The sequence below is a fragment of the Bombina bombina genome, chromosome 1 (assembly GCF_027579735.1).
Source record: "Bombina bombina isolate aBomBom1 chromosome 1, aBomBom1.pri, whole genome shotgun sequence".
Lineage (NCBI taxonomy): Eukaryota > Metazoa > Chordata > Amphibia > Anura > Bombinatoridae > Bombina > Bombina bombina.
Genome location: NC_069499.1, coordinates 1,564,856,627 through 1,564,879,394, shown reverse-complemented (window position 1 = coordinate 1,564,879,394; position 22,768 = coordinate 1,564,856,627). Strand labels below are relative to the sequence as shown.

Here is a 22,768-nt window from a genome sequence, read left to right as displayed (position 1 = left end):
ATTATTATAAAAAAAAAAATAAAAAAATAAAAAATAAAAATAAAACCTAAGTCTGCCCCCGAAATAGGTACTCACAGCTCCTGAAGTCCGGCGGTGAAGGTTTTCTTCCAGGCGGCACCATCATCTTCTATCTTTATCTGGAGCGAAGGCAGCGTGGAGCGGAGGTAAGGAGCGGTCTTCCCCGATGCATGGATCGGGAGCGGGGGTCCTCAGCAGTGGCTCTCAGCGGCGGTTCTCTGTGGCGGTGGTCCTCACCAACGTGGAGGCTCCTCTTCATCCGATCTCTGTCGTAGACTAAAAATTGAATGGAAGGTATCGCATTTAAATTAGGATACCTTGCATTCCTGTTGGCTGAAATTTTGATATAAGCCAATAGGATTAGAGATAATTAAATCCTATTAGCTGTTCAAATCAGCCAATAAGATTTCAGTAGCTCTCATCATTTCAGCAGCTCTCGTCCTATTGGCTGATTTAAAAATTTCAGCCAATAGGAATGCAAGGCACCCCAATAAAAATGGGGTACCTTGCATTCAATCTTTAGTGTGCGGCAGAAGAGAGGAGCCTCCACGCTGCTGAGGACCACTGCAGCTGAGAAGCACCACTGAGGACCGCCTCTACGGATCCTAGCATCAGGGAAGCCATCTCCACACCTCCCCTCCACCCCGCCTTCGCTCGGGTTGAAGATAGAAGATGATGGAGCCGTCTGGAAGAAGACCTTCTTTGCCAGAATTCAGGAACGGTGAGTACCTATTTGGGGCTTAGTCTTAGGCTTTTTTGGGGGGGGAGGGGTTAGATTATGTTTTTTTGGGCTGTAAAAGAGCTGATTGCCCTTTTAAGGGCAGTAAAAGAGCTGAATGCAATGCCCATACAAATGCCCCTTTAGGGACAATGGGTAATTTAGGTTTTTTTGGGGGGGGGGAGAGTTTGGTGGGTGGGGGTTTTTATAGTTAAGGGGGTTTAGTATTTTTTACATGTAAAAGAGCTGTTTAACTTTTGAGAAATCCCTACAAAAGGCCATTTTAAGGGCTATTGGTAGTTTAGTTTAGAATAGGGGGTGTTTTTATTTTCATAGATTAGGTTTCATTTTTTTATGTTTGATAATTAGTTTTTTTTCTGTAATTTTAGAATTTTTATTTTTTGTAAATTTAGATGAATATTTTGTAATTTAATTTGTATTTGTAAATTAATGTTGGGATTTTTTATTTTAATTGTAACTTAGTTTATGTAATTGGGGTTAATTTTGGGGGTGTTAGGTTATTGGGCTTAGTACAGTAATTAAATAATTTTTTTGCGTTGTGGGCGGTTGGTGGTTTAGGGGTTAATAGGTTAATTGGGTTTATTGTGATGTGGGTGGTTGGTGGTTTAAGGGTTAATATTTTAATTATGCTATTTGCGGATTAGGGGTTAATTACTTTATTATTTTGCGATGTGGGGGTTGGCGGTTTAGGTGTTTGTTAATACTTTTTGCGGATGGTTAGGTTTTTTTTGTGTTATACTTCGTGCAGGCGTTTTTTATTTTTTATTTTGTGCAGGCGGTTATGTGTTTTTTTGTTAATATTTTGTGCGGGCAGTTGCGTTTTTTTTTCTTAATACTTTGCCTACGCTGCAGCCAGGTGGATTCTTTTGGCTGCTCGTGCAACCAATATTCTTTTGGTTGCCATGCACAGCCAACATTCTTTTGAGAATGCGTGTGCAACTGGCAACGGTGACGGACGCTTAACAAACGCGATTATAGTATAGATGCTTATTACAAAGCACAAATGCTGCTCTGCAGTAAAGAGAGAGATAGGCTATTACACATGTTTATTACAAAACACAAGTGAGAGATTATGCAGAACTAGTTAGTGAAGAGGAAGGTTGTAGTTTTCCAGCTCTGCACACAGGATACACTTTGTACATTGCACACAATCTGAGCGCTGCTAAGGAGGAAGAGCGTGAGATATAAGGAGAAAGAGAGAATTGTCTGTAACTGAGATAAGAAGTGTTGTATATTGACAAAAGCTCTGCATGATGGAGAACAAGTGGATATTGCTCGTACACAGAACACAACATGAAGAAACAGAAATGACTGGGAAACTGTGTATAATATTCACAAATGTATTAAGGATAAGTCACACGGTGAGTCCTATTGAAGTCTATAATGACAACCAAGGAGTAAATATCACAAGGATTTTACTAGCAGACAGTTATTTTATATTTATTTTGCTTGAAACTCCTTGTGTTTGTCAATAACACCTTTGGTGGATGCTATTCTGTACATTTACTGTATTAGTTATTTCATGTGAGTCATCCAGATGCCGTTTGGTTACAGGAGTCAGCTCTTTTGGAATAGCAACATGATTTAATTATTTAATCATATTAAATTAAATTAACTCCTTAAAAGGACATCAAGCTTATTCTTTTATTTATGGGTAATATAAATTAGGAATTCTTATGTGTTAGTAATTAAGTATGATATTGTAAAACACCTGCATACACAGTAAATGTTTTAATTGCATTTGACATCTTTTTTTTAGCAAAATTGTAAATGTTTTGCAAACCAGAGGTGAACCCCTTAAAAAGACTTTTGATTGTTGTTTACATGTTTTGTTGGGGTCATATAAGGACAGCTATAATTTATCTCTTGAACTTATTGGTCAATCACTGTGTATCAAGTTGCAGTGTCATTATCCAAAATCTAGAGTATGCACTTCTAGCAATGATTAGAAAAACAAAACTATAATTTTCAGTTACGTTACAGGACAAGTTGGCAAAATAAATAATAAAAGTGTATTGCAAGTGCTGATGCTACACATATTAACATTAATAGTTAATTTAGTTTAAGTTTATGTCCTTTTTATGTATTTCCAGCTAAGACATTTTAAAAAATGAACCATTTGCAAACCTTTCTTTCATGAAAAGGGGGCATAATAAATATGTTAAATTAACATTTAATTCCAAGATCTCAAGGTGTTTTCAGTCACTTCATGACGTAAAATAAAGCATAAAACTCAAACTGAATGCCCTACAAAATGCCAAATTGTAATTTAAAGGTGTCACAATATGGGAATATTCAGAGTCACAGCATTGTAGAGGATGTTTTAGAAATTATATTCTTTTTTGTTTTTGTTTTTATAAAAGATGCTTTTCAGCATGGGCAAGGCTGCAAAACTACATAAGGTGTCATTGCTACGTTCCTATAGAAAATACCTCAGCTTCTGCAGTACGGACATCTGGTCCTCTTTTGCTGTTTTTTTTAGATCTAAAATGCAGCTATTCTTCATTGTCCTATAAAAGACTGATTGTTCCCCCCATGTACATGCTACTGCCGGAACTTTATTTCCCATATTTGTTTGGCAGTCAAGATAAATTCAGTTAGGTTTAAACAATACCCTAGATTCACCTAATTTGACTCCAATCTCTAATGTCTTCAGTTCCTACTCTCTCCCATTCTTTACTGAATCATCTACATAAAATACCATGTTTGGTGAAAACAAAGAGCCTTTTCCCAGATTTAGAGAATATAAACCCAATGTAACTTTAGATCAGTAGCACAAAATAAAATTAGATTAGAGTAATATTTCAAGTTAAAAAATACATAGAACATCATTTACTATTAATTAATTTTATTTAACTGCATATACAAAATTTGACCAACATATACATCATTAATATTTTATAAATACAAATAAATGTTGCTGGTCAGTTGTTGCTGTGGATTTTTTTTTTTTTTGTGGTGGTGACTATTTTACGAACAAAAAAGGGAAATTAATATTGTAATTACATATATAGCTAACGATTTAGATATATTTTACTTTCCTGTATTTGGTATTTTTTGAGAGATGTTAATGTTTGCTTGTTTCTATTATATATAATTTATTATAATGGTAAATAGTTTATTCTGAAAACTGAAAAGTTTTGTCTCCCTCTAGCTGTAAATGTTTTTATTGAATATTTGTCTATATATATTTTCTAGCAAGCAGTGTATTTCTTTAAAGATACAGTAAACCTTTTGATTGTAAGATAAAATGTTTAATTATGCAGAGTAAATCAACACTGCAATGTATTTGTGTTTGTTTCCCAGTTCTATGAATTGCAACTTACACCCCCACCCCTCATATCTGTCCAAATTGGCTTCAGAACAGATAATAAGATTACAAACTGCAAAACAATGTTGATGTTTTCTAACAAAATGACAGTGTCTATTTGGTGTAAACAATTTGGCTTTTTAAAAACAATTGCAGCCAACTATACTTTTACACTTAACTAATATATTCATTTGTTATACAACTGCAGACAAATCCTGTAATCACAATCACCTAGATTACGAGTTTTGTCGGTAAAGCCGTGCAGTTCTAATGCTCAGTTTCAGCTCACCGCTCACCTACAAACAACACTGGTATTAAAGTTTTTTTTCAACCCGGCCTTAGCCTCTAAAAAGTGAGCGAAGAGCAAAATTTAGCTCCACATCTCACCTCAATACCAGCGCTGCTTACGGTAGCAGTGAGCTGGCTAAACGTGCTCGTGCACGATTTCCCCATAGGAAACAATGGGGCAGAATCAGCTGAAAAAAACCTAACACCTGCAAAAAAGCAGCGTTCAGCTCCTAACGCAGCCCCATTGATTCCTATGGGGAAAGACAATTTATGTCTACACCTAACACCCTAACATGAACCCCGAGTCTAAACACCCCTAATCTTACACTTATTAACCCCTAATCTGCCGCCCCCGACATCGCCGACACCTATTTATATTATTAACCCCTAATCTGCCGCTCCGGACACCGCCACCACCTACATTATACTTATGAACCCATATTCTGCTGCCCCCAACATCGCCGACACCTACATTATATTTATTAACCCCTAATCTGCCGTCCCCAATGTCACCGCAACCTAACTACAATTATTAACTCCTAATCTGCCACCCCCAATGTTGCCGCCACTATAATAAATATATTAACCCCTAAACCTAAGTCTAACCCTAACCCCCCCTAACTTATATATAATTTAAAATAATCTAAATAAAATAACTACAATTAACTTAATTATTACTATTTAAAACTAAATTCTTACCGATAAAATAAACCCTAAGCTAGCTACAATATAACAAATAGTTACATTGTAGCTATCTTAGAATTTATTTTTATCTTAGGTACAATAGTTATTAAATAGTTATTAACTATTTAATAACTTCCTAGTTAAAATAAAGACAACTTTACCTGTAAAATAAACCCTAACCTAAGTTACAATTACACCTAACACTACACTATAATTAAATTAATTACCTAAACTAACTACAGTTAAATACAATTAAATTAAATAAACTAAAGTATGAAAAAAAATCACTAAATTACAAAAAATAATAAAATAATTACAAGAATTTTAAACTAATTACACCTACTCTAATCCCCCTAATAAAATTAAAAAACAAAACAAAATAAAATAAATCCCTACCCTACACTAAATTACAAATACCCCTTAAAAGGGCCTTTTGCGGGGCATTGCCCCAAAGTCATCAGCTCTTTTATCTGTAAAAAAAAATACAATACCCCCCCAACATTAAAACCCACCACCAACACACCCAACCCTACTCTAAAACCCACCCAATACCCCCTTAATAAAACCTAACACTAACCCCTTGAAGATCACCCTACCTTGAGACGTCTTCACCCAACCGGGCCGAAGTGGTCCTCCAGAGGGGCAGAATCTTCATCCGATCTGGGCAGAAGAGGACCTCCAGACGGGCAGAAGTCTTCATCCAGGCGGCATCTTCTATCTTCATCCATCCGACAAGGAGCGGCTCCATCTTGAAGACATCCGATGCAGAGCATCCATCCAGACCGGTGACTACCCGACGAATGACGGTTCCTTTAAATGACGTCATCCAAGATGGCATCCCTTGAATTTCGATTGGCTGATAGGATTCTATCAGCTAATCGGAATTAAGGTAGGAAAAATCGTATTGGCTGATGCAATCAGCCAATAGGATTGAAGTTCAATCCTATTGGCTGATCCAATCAGCCAATAGGATTGAGCTTGCATTCTATTCGCTATTCCAATCAGCCAATAGAATGCAAGCTCAATCATATTGGCTGATTGCATCAGCCAATAGGATTTTTCCTACCTTAATTCCGATTGGCTATCAGCTATTGGCTATCAGCCAATTGGAATTCAAAGGACGCCATCTTGGATGACGTCATTTAAAGGAACCGTCATTCATTGGGTAGTCGTCGGTCTGGATGGATGCTCCGCGTCGGATGTCTTCAAGATGGAGCCGCTCCTCGTCGGATGGATGAAGATAGAAGATGCTGTCTGGATGAAGACTTCTGCCTGTCTGGAGGTCCTCTTCTGCCCAGATCGGATGAAGACTTCTGCCCCTCTGGAGGACCACTTCGGCCCGGTTGGGTGAAGACGTCTCAAGGTAGGGTGATCTTCAAGGGGTTAGTGTTAGGTTTTATTAAGGGGGGATTGGGTGGGTTTTAGAGTAGGGTTGGTTGTGTGGGTGCTGGGTTTTAATGTTGGGGGAGTATTGTATTTTTTTTTACAGGTAAAAGAACTGATTACTTTGGGGCAATGCCCCGCAAAAGGCCCTTTCAAGGGCTATTTGTAATTTAGTGTAGGGTAGGGTTTTTTTTTTATTTTTGGGGGCTTTTTAAATTTATTAGAGGGATTAGAGTAGGTGTAATTAGTTTAAAATTCTTGTAATTATTCTATTATTTTTTGTAATTTAGTGTTTGTTTGTATTTCGTATTTTAGTTTATTTAATTTAATTGTATTTAATTGTAGTTAGTTTAGGTAATTAATTTAATTATAGTGTAGTGTTAGGTGTAATTGTAACTTAGGTTAGGGTTTATTTTACAGGTAAAGTTGTCTTTATCTTAACAAGGAAGTTATTAAATAGTTAATAACTATTTAATAACTATTGTTCCTAGTTAAAATAAATACAAAGTTGCCTGTAAAATAAAAATAAATCCTAAGATAGCTACAATGTAACTATTAGTTATATTGTAGCTAGCTTAGGGTTTATTTTAAAGGTAAGTATTTAGTTTTAAATAGGAATTATGTATTTAATGGTAGTAATTTTATTTTGTTTTATTTAAATTATATTTAAGTTGGGGGCATTAGACTTAGGGTTAGACTTAGGTTTAGTTGTTAATACATTTAATATATTTGGGGGTGGCAGATTAGGGGTTAATAAATGTAGGTAGGTGTCGTCGACATTAGGGATGGCAGGTTAGGGGTTAATAAAATGTAATTAGTGTTTGCGAGGCAAGAGTGCGGCGGTTTAGGGGTTAATATATTTATTGAAGTGGCAGCAATGTCTGGTCGGCAGATCAGGGGTACTTTATTTAAGTGTTTGCGATGTGGGGGGGGGCTCGGTTTAGGGGTTAATAGGTAGTTTATGGGTGTTAGTGTACTTTTTAGCACTTTAGTCAAGAGATTTATGTTATGGCGTTAGCCAATAAAACTCTTAACTACTGACTTTTAAATGCGGTAGGAGTCTTGACAGGAGAGGCTGTACCGCTCACTTTCTCCAAGACTCGTAATACCGGTGTTAGGCAAATCCCATTAAAAAGATAGGATACGCAATTGACGTAAGGGGATTTGCGGTATGCTCGACTCGCGGAAAAAAAGTGAGCGGTGCACCTGTACCTGCAAGACTCCTAATACCAGCGGGCGTTAAAATGCAGCTTTGGGACCTCTCAGCGCTGCTTTTTAAGGCTAACGTAAGACTCATAATCTAGCCGAATGTGTTTACTATCTCTTTAACTCCTTGACTGCCTGAAAAACACTGTTTTTGAACTGTATATTTGAAAAAAAAATTGTATAATAACCCAATGTTTGTGTAATTTATATTTCTTTCTTCCTGTTTGTAGGACTAATACGATCAGTTCATTATGATGGATTCCCTACTGACCAGGCACATATTATTGTTCACGCTTCTCTTCACTGAAACAAGTAGCAAGACAAGTAAGTTTTATTAAATGTTATCTGTTTTGTCTCTTGTATGTTTCCTGCACTTAACAAAAACAATTATATAGGTTTATATTTGCCAGTAATTAGAATAAGAAGATATGTAGGCAGACAGAGAAAAAACAGAGGCAGACAGATAGATAGATAGATAGATAGATAGATAGATAGATAGATAGATAGATAGATAGATAGATAGATAGATAGATACATGATATATATATATATATATATATATATATATATATATATATATACAGATAGATAGACAGACAGACAGACAGACAGATAAATAGATTGATAGATAGATAGATAGATAGATAGATAGATAGATAGATAGATAGATAGACAGATAGATGATAGATAAACAGATAGATAGATAGATAGATAGATGATAGATAGACAGACAGATAGATATATAGATAGATAGATTGATGATAGATAGATAGATAGATAGATAGATAGATTTATTTAGCAAAAAAGGTCAATATCTTTTATTATACTATTATAAGAAATGACGAGAGGATATAATTTAAAATAAAAATATACTGTATTGTATTTTTTCTAATATGCAGTAAATTAATTCACAGCAAAGAAAAAGCTCATTAGTATCCAAAATACAGAGGCCCCGACATCGATAGACTGACAAGAAACTGCCTTTCTGGACTCGTCAGCCTAACAGTCCATCAGTCTGTCGATGTATTCTAATAAAAGAGGTGGACCCGCAAAGTGCCAGTGAGTGGCGGCGTGTCTCCCATAGGAAATAATAGGGAGCGCTACGTCAGTAAAACATCACCAGCATCGCCACTTGCCGGCACTTTCTGCGGGGGGGGGGGGGCGTATTTGAAAAGTGTTCCTACATAGTGCAGACAGTGCGCTCACTGAAACCAACATTTCTGAACACTTCAAATAATGCCTGTGTGACCTAACTTTCCCTAAACCTACAACTGCCTCACGCTGTAAAGTCTCGCTACTGAAAAGGTGGCGAGATAAACATGGCTGACACCCTACTCGTAACCTGTTCTTCAAAGATTGGAATATATCGCACTGCTGAGGATGTATCCCAATCAAAGTACAAGTTACTCCCCTGGAACACCCGGCTAACTCCCACAGAACGCCTACACCTATGTCATAATCTAGCCATTTTCCCCCTAGAATGCCCAGCTAACTCTCTAATACCTCCTACACCTACGTCACGCTTTAGTTACACTCCCATAAAACTCACAGCTAACTCCCAAATACCGCCTAAACCTACGTAATATCTTCACTATACTCCCCCTGGAACACCCGGCTAACTCCCACAGAACGCCTACACCTATGTCATAATCTAGCCATTTTCCCCCTGGAACGCCCAGCTAACTCTCTAATACTTCCTACACCTACGTCACGCGTTACACTCCCATAAAACTCACCGCTAACTCCCAAATACCGCCTAAACCTACGTAATATCTTCACTATACACCCCCTGGAACGCCCAGCTAACTCTCTAATACTTCCTACACCTACGTCACGCGTTACACTCCCATAAAACTCACCGCTAACTCCCAAATACCGCCTAAACCTACGTAATATCTTCACTATACTCCCCCTGGAACGCCCAGCTAACTCTCTAATACTTCCTACACCTACGTCACGCTTTAGTTACACTCCCATAAAACTCACAGCTAACTCCCAAATACCGCCTAAACCTACGTAATATCTTCACTATACTCCCCCTGGAACACCCGGCTAACTCCCACAGAACGCCTACACCTATGTCATAATCTAGCCATTTTCCCCCTGGAACGCCCAGCTAACTCTCTAATACTTCCTACACCTACGTCACGCGTTACACTCCCATAAAACTCACCGCTAACTCCCAAATACCGCCTAAACCTACGTAATATCTTCACTATACTCCCCCTGGAACGCACAGCTAACGCCCACATCTATGTCATGTCTGCCATCTACCTGACTAATAAAGTACAGGTAGCCCTCAGTTTATGCCAGGGTTAGGTTCCAGAAGGAATGGTTGTAAATTGAAACCGTTGTAAATTGAAACCCAGTTTATAATGTAAGTCAATGGGAAGTGAGGGAGTTAGGTTCCAGGCCCCTTTCAAAATTGTCATAAGTAACACCTAATACATTATTTTTAAAGCTTTGAAATGAAGACTTTAAATGCTAAACAGCATTATAAACCTAATAAAATAATCACACAACACAGAATATATAATTAAACTAAGTTAAATGAACAAAAACATTTGCTAAACAGCATTATAAACCTAATAAAGTAATCACACAACACAGACTTCACTTGCATTTTTCTGCAAACAGTTCTAGCTATGCATTCCAATCTGGACTGATTTATAGACAGGAAGATCGTGTTCCTTTGAAATCTGCTCGATAGCTCAGGTCTGGTTAAACTGATTAATTTCAGCCTGCTTGGCTTTGCTGCAACACAAGCGGACAGCTCCACCTACTGGCTATTTTAATAAATGCACTGCTTCTCAATGCTTTTCAATAGCAGTCACATGACTGGAAAAAAAGGTTGTTATTCTGAAACGGTGTAAATTGAACCGTTGTAAAATGAGGGCCACCTGTATAACAAAAAACTCCCCATTATAACTATAGGAACTATGGCGCTACATTTATATGTTAAAATGATAAGCATTGTCATGTATAATGCATATTATTTTAAATATTGTATCTAATTTAAAACATAGTTATGCTTTATTGTTATTTCTATTATTTTAAACATAAATAAATAATTTAAATGATATATTTATGCCTAAAATAATAGAAATAACAATAAAAAATAACTACATTTTAAATTAGATATAATACTTAAAATTATATTCATTATACATGATAATGCATATCATTTTAACGTTGGACATACATTCAATACTAAAATAAACTATTAACCCCTTACAAGCCCTCACCCCCAGTGCGACCTACACTATTACCCCCCAATCTGCCATAACCTAAAGACCTACCCACCCCTAACCTATTAACCCATGCAGCGAGCTATTAGCGGTACAGGGGTTAGGTAGTGTAGGCATTATTGCAGTGGGCTATTGACAGTATTGGGGTTAATAGGTTAAAACGTTTATTGTGGAGAGCTATTGGCAGTATAGGGGTTAAGTAGTGTAGGTGTTATTGTGGTGAGCTATTGACGGTATAGGGGTTAAGTAGTGTAGGTGTTATTGTGGTGAGCTATTGGCGGTATAGGGGTTAAGTAGTGTAGGTGTTATTGTGGTGGGCTATTGGTGGTATAGGGGTAAATAGGTTAGGAAGTGGGATACTGGCAGTTTAGGGGTTAAGTAAGGTAGGATTAGTTTGCGTTGGTGGGTTATGGCAGTTTAGGTGTAGTTATTAGGCTTGGTGCTATATATTTAAAACTGATCCTTTACTTTGCATCGCCAATGTCGGTGCCGATACTGCTTGGAATGTTTCGACAGCATCACTACCATTGTGATCTATAGTAAAACGCCCCTTTGCGATGCTGCCTTTAAACAATATTATCGGCACTTTTTAATATTCTGCCGAAATTCTCAACATTGTGTCGGATCCCTTTTAAATATATCGCTACCTTGCAACCTTTTCAATCATACAGAGTTAATAACTAATAATTCTTGCTTACATACAAAAAAAGCAGAACATAGGGTACCAAGTAATGACCTTGTCAGCACCCAAGCAATCTTGATAGCTAGTCCCCTCTGTCTGCCCAAAGTCATATTTATACTCAATATAATCTAATGACATCGCTAAGTATATACAATGGGTCCTATTTATCAAAGCGTCAACAATGTTGCATTCGCCAGCGTCAATACGCTCGCCAAACATCGCTGCCGCGGATCTGAATGCTATCTCCTTATTTATCAAAAAATCTATTAAAAACATGTGCGTCAAGTGCGATGTGAAGAGCATCGGACTAGTGTTAACTAACAGTCATCAATGTTGCGGCTATTCGGGTTTTTCTCAACTTTATTTATACCATTTCATTACGGTTCATGAACAAGCACATTTCTCTAAAGCTAATCTTTTATTTTTCCTCTGTTAATATCCAAGAAATAGCTAGATTTATACCTCAACGAAAAATATCTCATAGAAAGTTATTTTTATATTTATTTGTTAAATGATATTTCCCATACATTTATGTCTGTTTGTATTTCTAGAAGTCCTATTTTTTATTTTTATTTTTTAAATTATTATTAATGCTAGAATTTGTACATATATCCTTGCACATACTTGTATATATATATATATATATATGTGTGTGTGTGTGATGTCAGAAATCTTATGCACACATATTAACATGTCACTAAGTTCCTTTTTTTGTTCTAAACAATGTTGTCTGTCATATCTCTGTGTTTATATATACCACTATATGTATATAGTGTTAATGTATTATTATTATTCTGAGCAGGAATCATTGTGAATATAACATGTAATCAGGGTATCATATGTATTTATTTGCAATTAATGGATATCTTAAAGGGATAGGAAAGTAAAAATTTAAGTTGCATGATTCAGATAGAGCATGAAATTTTAAAACACTTTCAAATTCACTTCTATTTTCAAATGTGGTTTGTTCTCTTGGTATCCCTTATTGGAAAATAATATGCACATATCCTACAATAGTGGGAGCTAGCTGCTAATTGGTACCTGCGCACATTTGTTTCTTGTGATTGTCTAAGTAGATGTGTTTAGCTAGCTGCCAGTAGTGCAATGCTGTTCCTTCAGCAAATGATAACAAGAGAATGGAGCAAATTTGATAATAGAAGTAAATTGGAAAGTTGTTTATAGGAACTATAAACTATCATGAAAAAATATTTAGGGGTTTCCTGTCCCTTTAAGAGCTGGGCCAGGTTTCTCTCTGCACCTGTGTAACCCCTCCTGATTGCAATCTAATTTTAAAAACCACCCCTACACAGGTGTTTTAATTTCTGCTGTATCTGAATCATGACAGTTTAAAGTTAGGTGGGCTATCCCTTTGAGCTATCATCGTAAGATTATATTGAATCAAACATCTATTCGAATTTTAAAATCCTTGTCTAAAATATTACATTGTGTGTCCTAATGTCAACATCAATGTTTATGTTTAAAACTAATTTCACATATACATACTTTCAAAGTATAATACACAATGTAACAAATGACACTTACAAGTTCTGATGAGTGATCAATGGCACAAGTATCGAGCAATTTGATTCAATAGTGATAGTTTATAATGTGTATTTGAATCAGATTGGCTGATGTCATAAATTATGTGATTATGCATATTCCACTCAAAAGCGGTGAAAAATTCACTAGTGTGTGGGTTATTTAGGAGTTTGCGTCATAATTGGTGCAAAAGTGTTGAGTCAAATATGGTGCAAAGTGAAGAGTGGGACTTGTATTACATGGCTTAGACATGGTGCAAATAGATTTTTCCAACAAATAAAAATAAAGTTAGCTATATTATGTTTTATTTAATTTTTATCTCTATATCTATTAGTGCAACAAGTTTGGGGCAAAATGTTGCACCAAATATGTAGAAATAGTGCCCCCTTGCTTTGTAATGAGAGACACAGTTGTAGCATAATCCATAAGTAGTAATGTATTTTTCATTTCTATCCCTATCTACTAGTGCACCAAATGTGTATCAATAATATTGTTTGATTTAGAAAGGGTATACAAATTTAATATACTTCATTCTCTTGCAGCATCGAACATAAGCTTTCTGTGTTTTCTGACTCCCATTGAGTTCTATGGCATCCGCGACCTCAAGGGTGGCGGATTGAAAACTAGGTACGCATCTGAAAACATGCGAGTGTAAATATTGTCAAATAAGAGGGCAAATGAACACGATTCCGCTCGAATACCACGGTTTTCAACTTGCATCGATCTGTGTTGGATTGAGATTGCGGGATCGTATTTTACGTCACAAATTTCAACATTTGTTGATCTTGACGCTTTGATAACTACGGCAGATAAATCTTGCGACAATTATGAGCGGAATTTCAGCGTATTTTTAGTTGATGCTTTGATAAATAGGCCCCATTTTCTAAACCTGTATGTTTCAGTATAATTTATTATTTTATATTCTACTCATTGATTTGACATCATTATACTTTTACCTAAAATGTTATAATAAAGCAATGTAATAAAAAATATTTATTCAGCAAATACTTTCTTTCATAAAGGTCATAAGAATCCACAAGCCATTACTCCTGTGAATTTCACTCCTGACCACTAGGAGGAGGCAAAGATTACCAAAACTCCAAGAGCCCTTAAAACCCCTCCCACCTAACTGGAAACTAGTCTTATCTTTGCCTCTGCAGGAGGAAGGTGAAGAATGGAGGTGCTCTACATATTCTTTTGTGAAAGGGGTCCCCTCAGAGTGTTACTGTTTGACAGAGGGAAACTGAATGTGGGAGTTAGTCCCAGACCAGCCACAGGTGTTGTGGGAACCAGTAACTGGCCTCCTTTTATTGGATTGTCATTGTACTCCATATATATAGATGATCTGCTGTCATGCATATGGCACTAGATTGACTGTCTACTGAAAGCAGCATTGTTTTGCAAATGTTGTGTGGGTACCTATTTGTTAAGTATGGGGTCTATTTATGTTAGCACTCACTTAGCCTATTGGCTATTAGTACACTTAGGATTGAACATCATAGCCAAGGGACTATTGTAACAGGCATCTTTTATATACAGTATATATTTATTTATTTATTGGAATTGGGCTACAGAAATCTCTATATCATTTTACACCTATGCTCTGTTAGCAAATGTTGGATTTTGTAAGCTTGTTAAAGTCCAAAATAAAGATTCATGATTCAGATAGGGCATGTCATTTAAAACAACTTTCCAGTTTACTTTTTTCATCAAATTTTCTTTTTTTTTTTTGTTGCAAATTTTTGTTAAAGGCTAAACCTAGGTAGACTCTTAGGCTGACTTTGCAGTCCACCTCTTATCTCACTGTCTGGCTGTGAATAGCTAATAACATGTACTGCTTGTTCATGTGCGCCATATAGATAACATTGTGCTTACTCCCATGGAGTTATTTAAGAGTCAGCACTAATTGACTGAAGTGCAAGTCTGTCAAAAGATCTGAGATAACGAGGTAATCATAGAAGTAAAATGTATTTGAATATAACAATGTTGGTTATGCAAAACAGGGGAATTGTAAATAAAGGTATTATCTATCTTTTTAAACAATAACATTTTTGGTGTTGAATAGTTTTGCATTTGTTGACTTATTTTTACGTTTATTTGTAGTGCTCTGTGTTTGAGGTCTTTGCATAGATTTTTTTGTTTACGTCACACCTCACCTGTTAATGTGCGTTGTATTTGCGCACGCATGCTTGTATTGAATTTCATTAGTGTGTTGCTTAGACGTGCACATGTTGGCTTTTTGGCGCCTTGGTTGCCTTTGTGCCTGTTAGTTTGTTCATCATCTTTTTTCATTTAAAAGGACAGTCTAGTCCAAAATAAACTTTCATGATTCAGATAAAGAATGTAATTTTAAACAATTTTCCACTTTACTTTTAATCACCAATTGTGCTTTGTATCTTGGTATTCTTAGTTGAAAGCTAAACCTAGGAGGTTCATATGCTAATTTCTAAGCCCTTGAAGGCCACCTCTTCTCTCATGGCATTTTGACAGTTTTTTTACCACTAGAGGGTGTTAGTTCATGTGTGTCATATAGATAACACTGTGCTCACGCACGTGAAGTTCCAGTGAGCCAGCTCTGATTGGCTAAAATGGATGTCTGTCAAAAGTACTGAACTAAGGGGCAATTTGCAGAGGCTTAGATACAAGGTAATTACAGAGATAAAAAGTTTATTAATATTACTGTGTTGGTTATGCAAAACTAGGGAATGGGTAATAAAGGGATTGTCTATCTTTTTAAACAATAAAAATTCTGGTGTAGACTGTCCCTTTAACAGTATCCCATACCAACAGCCTTTTGTTGTTTCTTCAAAAGCATCGTAGGAGAATCAATTTTCCAAACAGTTCTCTTACTGCTCAGTCCAGGGTTACGTTGGTAGGTGTGATAATAGATTCAGTCTCCATGAGACTTTCTTTGATGTATCAGAGAAGGCTGTGCAATTCTTCAGTCAGTTCCTTATTATTTTGTAGCTCTCTGCATGGAAGTAACCATTTTCCATAATAACTAATAACATATCATGCGATATACCTGCAACACTAGGGCACTCACTCTTCATATCAACTTCAGCAAGTGTATCCTGGTCTCTCAAGCTACTGTGTGTCCCTCTGTAGTCTATCACTGTATCTAACTCACATAGTGCTCCACATCTAATGTTCCTCTCCAAAAGTTCATCCAATGGCTTTCTTTAGCTCCCAGAAGAAGATTCATAACCTTGATCTAAATATCAACACTTCACCCTCCTATATATGAACCATGTCTTGCAATACTTCCCAAAATTCAACTCTTCACTCCTCCCAAGACCTCTTCAATCCTTTTCTAACATCTTTGGTGTAGATGTCCTTAAGGATTTAAGCTCACAAGTCCACCTATTTTATAGATCATTTTGTATAAAGTAATAATGTACAAAGGGTAACTTACAAACGGCGTCAACTTCCTATTCAGACTGAGTTTACATTGGTGGTTTTTATCCTTTTCCACTGGACAAAAAGATAACATTCTCTGGGAGTTTAGAAACCTGGATTTTTGTTTTTTATCCCAGAGGATACCACCATTAAAAAGTGCTTAGTAAAAATATTGTCTTATGTAAATTGCAGATAGTAGTAAGACATGAAAACTGCATTTTTAAAAGTTAATGTCTGTTAACTGTTAAAAATGCAGACTTTAAAGCCTGTAATTATGTTTTGTAAATATTATGCTATTAATGTCATTAACCAGTAGTATAATAGTCAATTAAGTTTGCTGGGAACTTACATTTAGTGCATTATACATTATTAATATACTCAAAAAGAAAAAAGGAAATTCATAATTTAAATTGAAAACAAGGAACGGCAAACACCTTGTAATAACAAAGCACTTCACTTGGTCTTAAAAGAATAACTTATTAGCCAAGTCTTAACATTTTAAAACAAACATTCACCTAGATTACGAGTTTTGCGTTATGAGTATAACGCTGCTTTTTCACTACGGCTGCTATTACGAGTCTTGTAGGTATAGCTGTACCGCACACTTTGTTGGCCGTCACGCAACGTCAGTACCGCACTTTTAAAATGTCCTTTTTTAATGGGACTTCCATAGCGCCGGTATTACGACTTTTGCCTCGGAGGCCAAAAAGTGAGCGGTACAGCCTATACCGACAAGATTCGTGCCGCCATCTAAAGTCAGTAGTTATGAGTTTTACATTACAAATCTGTACCATAAAACTCATAACTAAAGTGTTAAAAAGTACACTAACACCCATAAACTACCTATTAACCCCTAAACCGAGGCCCTCCCGCATCGCAAACACTATAATAAATTTATAAACCCCTTATCTGTCGCTCCGGACCACACCGCCACTTAAAAAATTTATTAACCCCTATTCCGCTGCTCCCCGACATCATCGCCACTAGAATAAAATTATTATCCCCTAAATCGCCGCCCTCACGCATAAAAAACACTACTTAAATATAATTAACCCCTAATCTGCTGTCCGCCAACTCCGCCACTATAATAAACCTATTAACCCCTAAACCTAACCCTAACACCCCCTAACATAAATATAATTAAAATAAATCTAAATAAAACCTACTATTAATAACTAAATAATTCCTATTTACAACTAAATACTTACCTATAAAATAAAACCTAAGCTAGCTACAATATAACTAATAGTTATGTTGTACTGTAGTTATCTTAGGTTTTATTTTTATTTCACAGGTTAGTTTGTATTTATTTTAACTAGGTAGACTAGTTAGTAAATAGTTATTAACTATTTACTAGCTACGTAGTTAAGATAAATACAAATTTACCTGTAAAATAAAACCTAACCTGCCTTACACTAACACCTAACATTACAATAAAATTAAATAAATTAAATAGCCCTTAAAAGGGCCTTTTGCAGGGCATTGCCCCAAACAAATCAGCTCTTTTACCTGTAAAAAAAATACAAACAACCCCCCAACAGTAAAATCCACCACCCACACAACCAACCCCCCCAAAAAAATCCTATCTAAATAAACCTAAGCTCCTCATTGCCCTGAAAAGGGCATTTGGATGGGCATTGCCCTTAAAAAGGCATTTAGATCTTTTACATTGCCAAAAACCCTAAGCTAAAAATAAAACCCACCTAATAAACCCTTAAAAAACCTAACACTAAACCCCGAAGACCCACTTACAGTTTTTGAAGGCCGGACATCCATCCTCCTCCAGCCGGGAGAAGTCTTCATCCAAGTGGCAAGAAGTCATCATCCAGACGGGAAGAAGTCTTCATCCAGATGGCATCTTCTATCTTCATCCTTCCAGCGTGGAGCGGGTCCATCTTCAAGACATCCGGCACGGAGCATCCTCTTCATACGGTCCCAGCCATACACTGAGGGTTCCCTTCAAAGGACGTCATCCAAGATGGCATCCTTTGAATTCCGATTGGCTGATAGAATTCAATCAGCCAATAGGATTGAGCTTTAATCCTATTGGCTGATCCAATCAGCCAAAAGGATTGAGCTCGCATTCTATTGGCTGATTGCATCAGCCAATAGGATTCTTTACCCTTTAATTCCTATTGGCTGATAGAATTCTATCAGCCAATCGGAATTCAAGAGACGCCATCTTGGATGATGTCCCTTAAAGGGAACCTTCAGTGTACGGCTGGGACCATATGAAGAGGATGCTGTGCGCCGGATGTCTTGAAGATGGACCTGCTCCATGCCGGAAGGATAAAGATAGAAGATGCCGTCTGGATGAAGACTTCTGCCCGCCTGGATGATGACTTCTTGCCGCTTGGATGAAGACTTCTCCAGGCTGGATGAGGATGGATGTCCAGTCTTCAAAAACTGTAAGTGGATCTTCAGGGGTTAGGTTTTTTAAGGGTTTATTGGGTGGGTTTTATTTTTAGCTTAGGGTTTTGGGCAATGTAAAAAGAGCTAAATGCCCTTTTATGGGCAATGCCCATCCAAATGCCCTTTTCAGGGCAATGGGGAGCTTAGGTTTATTTAGATAGGATTTTATTTGGGGGTTGGTTGTGTGTGTGGTGGGTTTTACTGTTGGGGGTTGTTTGTATTTTTTTTTTACAGGTAAAAGAGCTGATTTCTTTGGGGCAATGCCCCACAAAAGGCCCTTTTGAGGGCTATTGGCAGTTTAGTGTAGGCTAGGGGTTTTTTATTTTTTATTTTGGGGGCTTTTTTATTTTGATAGCGCTATTAGATTAGGAGTAATTCGTTTTTGTTTTTTTTGATCATTTCTTTTTTTATTTTGTGTAATTTAGTGTTTATTATTTTTTTGTAATTTAGATAAATCAATTTTTTTTTATTTATTTAATTGTATTGTAATGTTAAGTGTTGGTGTGAGGCAGGTTAGGTTTTATTTTACAGGTAAATTTGTATTTATTTTAACTAGGTAGCTAGTAAATAGTTAATAACGACGGCAACGTTGGGGGTGGCAGATTAGGGGTTAATAAATAATCGCCCGCAAACGTCGGGTTTTTGCAAACCTGTAATAGCAGCGCTATTAAAGGTGAGCGGTGGAAATAACTTGCAAGTTAAATAGTGAGCCAGCCATAACGCAAAACTCTTAATCTGGCTGATTGTTTGCTGCAATTATTTCTTCAATATCTCAGCTCTAACCACTATTTGCTTTATTTGGAGGAGATAATCTGCGCTTGCGTCTGCAGCTGACTAGACGTGCACCAGTCATATTGATAGTGTGAAGTGTATTGTGTTGCAGATGTTATCTGCTGAATCCTAGTAGGGAAATATATGTAGCAGGGTTAGCCTTGAGAAGTCTGGAGGGTGTCTTCTCCACATTTTCCAGAGCTAAATTACATGAAAGGGAGGCAAAATAAAGAATTAAATAATTGTGCAAAGTTGTTTAACTATTTATAACTGTTTATAAAAAAATCTGCAGGTGTTTACTGTCACTTTGAATGTATAATACACAAGTTGTGGATATGTTGTTTGTATGACAATTGATTTTATATCCAGTTGGAAAGTGAATTTTGTGTTGTAAAATTATTATGCTCACATTTATATTTGCTCTTTTCTACATAGTTGTTGTCCCTGAAGGTATAAACACCACAGTGAAACTTAGTATTGGAGAAGAACTGACTCTGATTGTGGACTGCAACATTACGAGTGAGAATTTTGAATTTCGAGTGCATAACAGGACAAATACAAACAAAACTCCGCTTATTTCAACTAAAATATTTGGAGACTTCAGTGATGAACTTGGAAAGTATAAGCTTCATGTCACCCCCTCCTACGTAGCGTTCACCATCAATAAAGTGGAAGAAATGAATTTGGTGATGTACCGCTTACAAGTGGAAAAGCGGGATGGACTTTGTAACAGCAATGTGAGAGTCAAAAGTGGTAAGTTATTAAGACATTAAAGGCTTGCATATTGCATTGTGCATAATAAATACATTATCTAAAGAAGCAGCAAAACAATACATTACATATATCAGCAAATCACCCACCCTCTCTCTCTCTCTCTACACAGCTATAGCTATCTTGCTCTCTATATATGCACAACATCTTGTATAAAGATTCATATGATTTATGTTGTCTTTTAGTTTTAGTCCATACAGTCAAATCTAACACTTTATATAGATAAAGAAAATAGCCATAACCAGAATTCCATCACCTACTTATTGGGCGTTTTATCCTTTCTCTATCTGTTATCTCTCTATTTATTTGTTTTATCTATCTATCTTTCTAACATCTATCTATCTATCTATCTATCTATCTATCTATCTATCTATCTATCTATCTATCTATCTATCTATCTATCATTTTTATTTATCAATCTATATAACCTATCTGAATCTAACTATCTATCTATCTAATATATCTATATAACCTCTATCTATCTATCTATCTATCTATCTATCTATCTATCTATCATTTGTATTTATCAATCTATATAACCTATCTGTATCTATCTATATCTATCTATCTATCTATCTATCTATCTATCTATCTATCTATCTATCTATCTATCTATCATTTGTATTTATCAATCTATATAACCTATCTGTATCTATCTATCTATCTATCTATCTATCTATCTATCTATCTATCTATCTATCTATCTATCTATCTATCTATCTATCTATCATTTTTATTTATCAATCTATATAACCTATCTGTATCTATCTATCTATCTATCTATCTATCTATCTATCTATCTATCTATCATCTATCTAATATATCTATATAACCTCTATCTATCTATCTATCTACTATCTATCTAGCCATCTAACCTCTATTAAGCTATCTATCATCTATCTAATTTATCTATTTGTAACTATATATCATCTATCAAATCTATCTGTATCTATCTATATTTATCCATCTTATCTTTCTATTTCTATCTATTTATCTATCTTTATATATCTATCAAATCTATTTGTATATATTTTGTATCTATCAATCTATCTATATAACCTATCTGTATCTATCTATCATCTATCTATCTATCTATCTATCTATCTATCTATCTATCTATCTATCTATCTATCTATCATCTATCTATTTATCTATCTATCATCTATTCATCTATCTATCTATCTATCTATCTATCAATCTATCTATATCTATCTATCTATCTATCTATCTATCTGATCTATCTATCTATCTATCTATCTATCTATCTATCTATCCATCTATCTACCGATGGATCTATCTATTATCTATGCTATCTATCTAATATATCTATCTATCTAACCTCTATCTATCTATCTATCTATCTATCTATCTATCTATCTATGTATCTACCTATCTGATATATCTATCTGTCTATCTAACCTCTATCTATCGATAGATCAATCTATCTATTATCTATGCTATCTAGCGAATATATCTATCTAACCTTTATCTATCTATCTAATCCATCTATGTTTATCTAATCCATCTATCTGTATATATCTATGTGTATCTATCAATCTTTCTATCTAATCTGTATTTTTCTATCTATCGATCATTTATCTATCTAAAAATTATCTATCTATATATCTATCTATCTATCTATATAATCCATCTATGTTTACCTAATCCATCTATCTGTATCTATCTATGTGTATCTATCAATCTTTCTATATAATCTGTATTTTTCTATCTATCTATCTATAATCTATCTATTTATCTATCATTTATCTATCTCTAGATTATCTATCTATCTATCTATCTTCAATCCTATGCTGTACCCTCTCAATGGTCATTAATCTCTTCCTATAGTCCCCCATAATAAAGAAAGGGAAAAAAGAACATTTCAATGTATGTGATTTATTTATATTTTGGGGCTCATTTATGAAACTGTGAATGTAGCTTCTCGGTCCGCGTGGTGTAGGATTAATCACATGACCCTGCTAAACGCACTTCCTAAGCTCATTTCCATCTCAATTCATTTTGTAAACGTTTCACTTCCCTAATCAGAAGGAATTGAGTAGTAGGTAGTGCCTATAATATAAGCTAAAGAGTACACAGTCAATAAAATATATAATTATATAAAAGATTAGTACATTATTTATTAAGACATTAACTAAACACAGTAACATTGAAAACAATTAGTAAAAACATGAACTAAATATGGACCAGTACCATAAAAATATGCACATAAATGAGTGTACATAAATAAGTACTACATTAACTACCTTGCAAGGGGACAAATTAATTGTTGTAGGCCAATCCATCATAAAAAAATATGA

General features: G+C 35.6%; 1 protein-coding gene across 3 annotated transcripts in view; it reads left to right on the top strand.

The window, feature by feature from the left end:
- Window positions 1–22,768, top strand: part of LOC128656059 (uncharacterized) — a 50,472-nt gene that overhangs the window by 5,940 nt on the left and 21,764 nt on the right. For 2 of the 3 annotated variants that reach the window (XM_053709745.1, XM_053709727.1), the window contains exons 2-3: window positions 7,859–7,952; window positions 20,115–20,432. In XM_053709745.1, coding sequence (XP_053565720.1) covers window positions 7,880–7,952; window positions 20,115–20,432 — 391 coding nt within the window. In that variant the 5' untranslated portion in view covers window positions 7,859–7,879. Of the gene's footprint in view, window positions 1–1,891; window positions 2,119–7,858; window positions 7,953–20,114; window positions 20,433–22,768 lie in introns of those variants that run through there. The other variant, XM_053709735.1, reaches the window with a different exon arrangement.